At 43.6% G+C, this 1,649-nt stretch overlaps 1 gene segment (V, D, J or C); it reads left to right on the top strand.

Moving 5' to 3' along the window:
* The first annotated feature begins 581 nt into the window (after window positions 1-581).
* On the top strand, window positions 582-1,072 carry LOC120728619. The segment is given in 2 exon segments: window positions 582-633; window positions 741-1,072. Coding segments are annotated over 2 exon segments (384 nt in total).
* Window positions 1,073-1,649: the final 577 nt, after the last annotated feature.

The raw sequence follows: 1,649 nt of genomic DNA, 5'->3' as shown, positions 1-1,649 counted from the left end.
GTAATTCTGGCAGCTGATATGAAGCAGTCTTTAGTAAAATTACACAACTTTTATTGTAATTTTTCTATATTGCTTACTCATTTCAAAGCTATCTATATAACATGTTACACGTGGAGTATTGTGACAAACTAGCTGATCCATCATTCAACAACACGACAAAAGTAAGTGAAATTTTATTTATGTAGCACCTTTCAAGACAAGCTGGTGCTTGCTCATAATGCTTACAAAAGTGTGCAATGAATTACAATGAAGAAATAAATGAATAAAAATGAATAACAAGACAAAAACTAGAGGTTGGCATTAGAATCCTAAATGTATGCAGAGTCGAGAGTTACCCCAAGAGTCCAGACAGGATTTAATTGTGAAAATCATTCTTTAAGATAAATATATTGAAAAACATGCGAGCTGATTGAAGCAAGTCCCTGCTGGAGTCAGATGATTTCCATAGAGAGGCACTTTGCATCAGCAGCACCATGCTCCAGTGCTCTGGGAGAGTTTATAGTCCTGAGAGTTGAACACTGGATGACTGACAGCTGTCCTTCATCACAACAGAAGCCACAGAAATCCTCCTCATCAAAAACATGACTTTGATCTGCGTCCTCATCTGGACTCTCCTCTGCTGCTGCTTCACAGGTAAAGTCCAGAGAATCAAACTCCTCTCCTCTATCAACATCTGTCCCTCTGAAATGAAGCCCACAAAACCATGAAGCTGCTTTATGTTTTTGTCTCTGTATCCTCAGAGTCCAGAGGACAGATCACAGTGACTCAGCCTGGAGCAGTGACCTCTGCTGTGGGAGACACAGTCAGCATCAACTGTAGGACCAGTCAGGATGTTTATGCTTTGTTCAGCATCCACACTTTAGCCTGGTACCAACAGAAAGATGGAGGAGTTCCTAAACTGCTCATTTATCGTGCTAGCACTCGAGAATCAGGGATTCCAGATCGTTTTACAGGCAGTGGATCAAACTCTGACTTCACTCTGACCATCAGTGGAGTCCAGGCTGAAGATGCAGCAGTTTATTACTGTCAGAGTCAGCACTATCCTAACAGTCAGCGTGTGTTCACACGGTGAAAAACAGTCGTACACAGGCGTGGGTGGAGGCGTCAGACAGTGAGGAGGTAAGTGACGGACAAGGTAAGCGACTCATGTTGTAACTGACGTCAGACGCCGGAGATTTTGGCGGAAAATTAAAGCAAATGGTAGTTTAGATTTGAACAAATTCATTTAAGCTTCAGTATTACCAAATACACTTATCAATTGTCTTATAACTAACACTATTTGTCTAAATAATCTCCAACACCCTGGAGAACAACGAGGAGAGTTTAGAGACTCTCCAAGATTATATTGATCAGTGCTTTCAGGATCTCGTGATGAAGAAGACCCAGTGTGCAGCTTCCCCGGCCAAACCTGAGACGCCGTCGTCGAAAAGACAACGCCCGGCAGATTCCCCCGGCTCAACATCGCCAGCCGGCAAAGATATTGCCGACATATTGGAGTCAATCGACAAGCGATTGTCCAGTTTCGACGCAAGGCTGTCCTTGGTGGAGATTCTTCACCGAGAATTTAAATGCTTGCGAGAATCCCTGGAGTACAGCCAGCAGCAGGTGGAAACGCTTGCTGCTGAAAATGCCACGCTAAGGGAGTCGGT

The sequence above is a fragment of the Simochromis diagramma genome, unplaced genomic scaffold (assembly GCF_900408965.1).
Source record: "Simochromis diagramma unplaced genomic scaffold, fSimDia1.1 OVJJ01000100.1, whole genome shotgun sequence".
Classification (NCBI taxonomy): domain Eukaryota; kingdom Metazoa; phylum Chordata; class Actinopteri; order Cichliformes; family Cichlidae; genus Simochromis; species Simochromis diagramma.
Note: the sequence above shows the minus strand (reverse complement) of the source record. Positions and strands in the feature narration are given on the sequence as shown.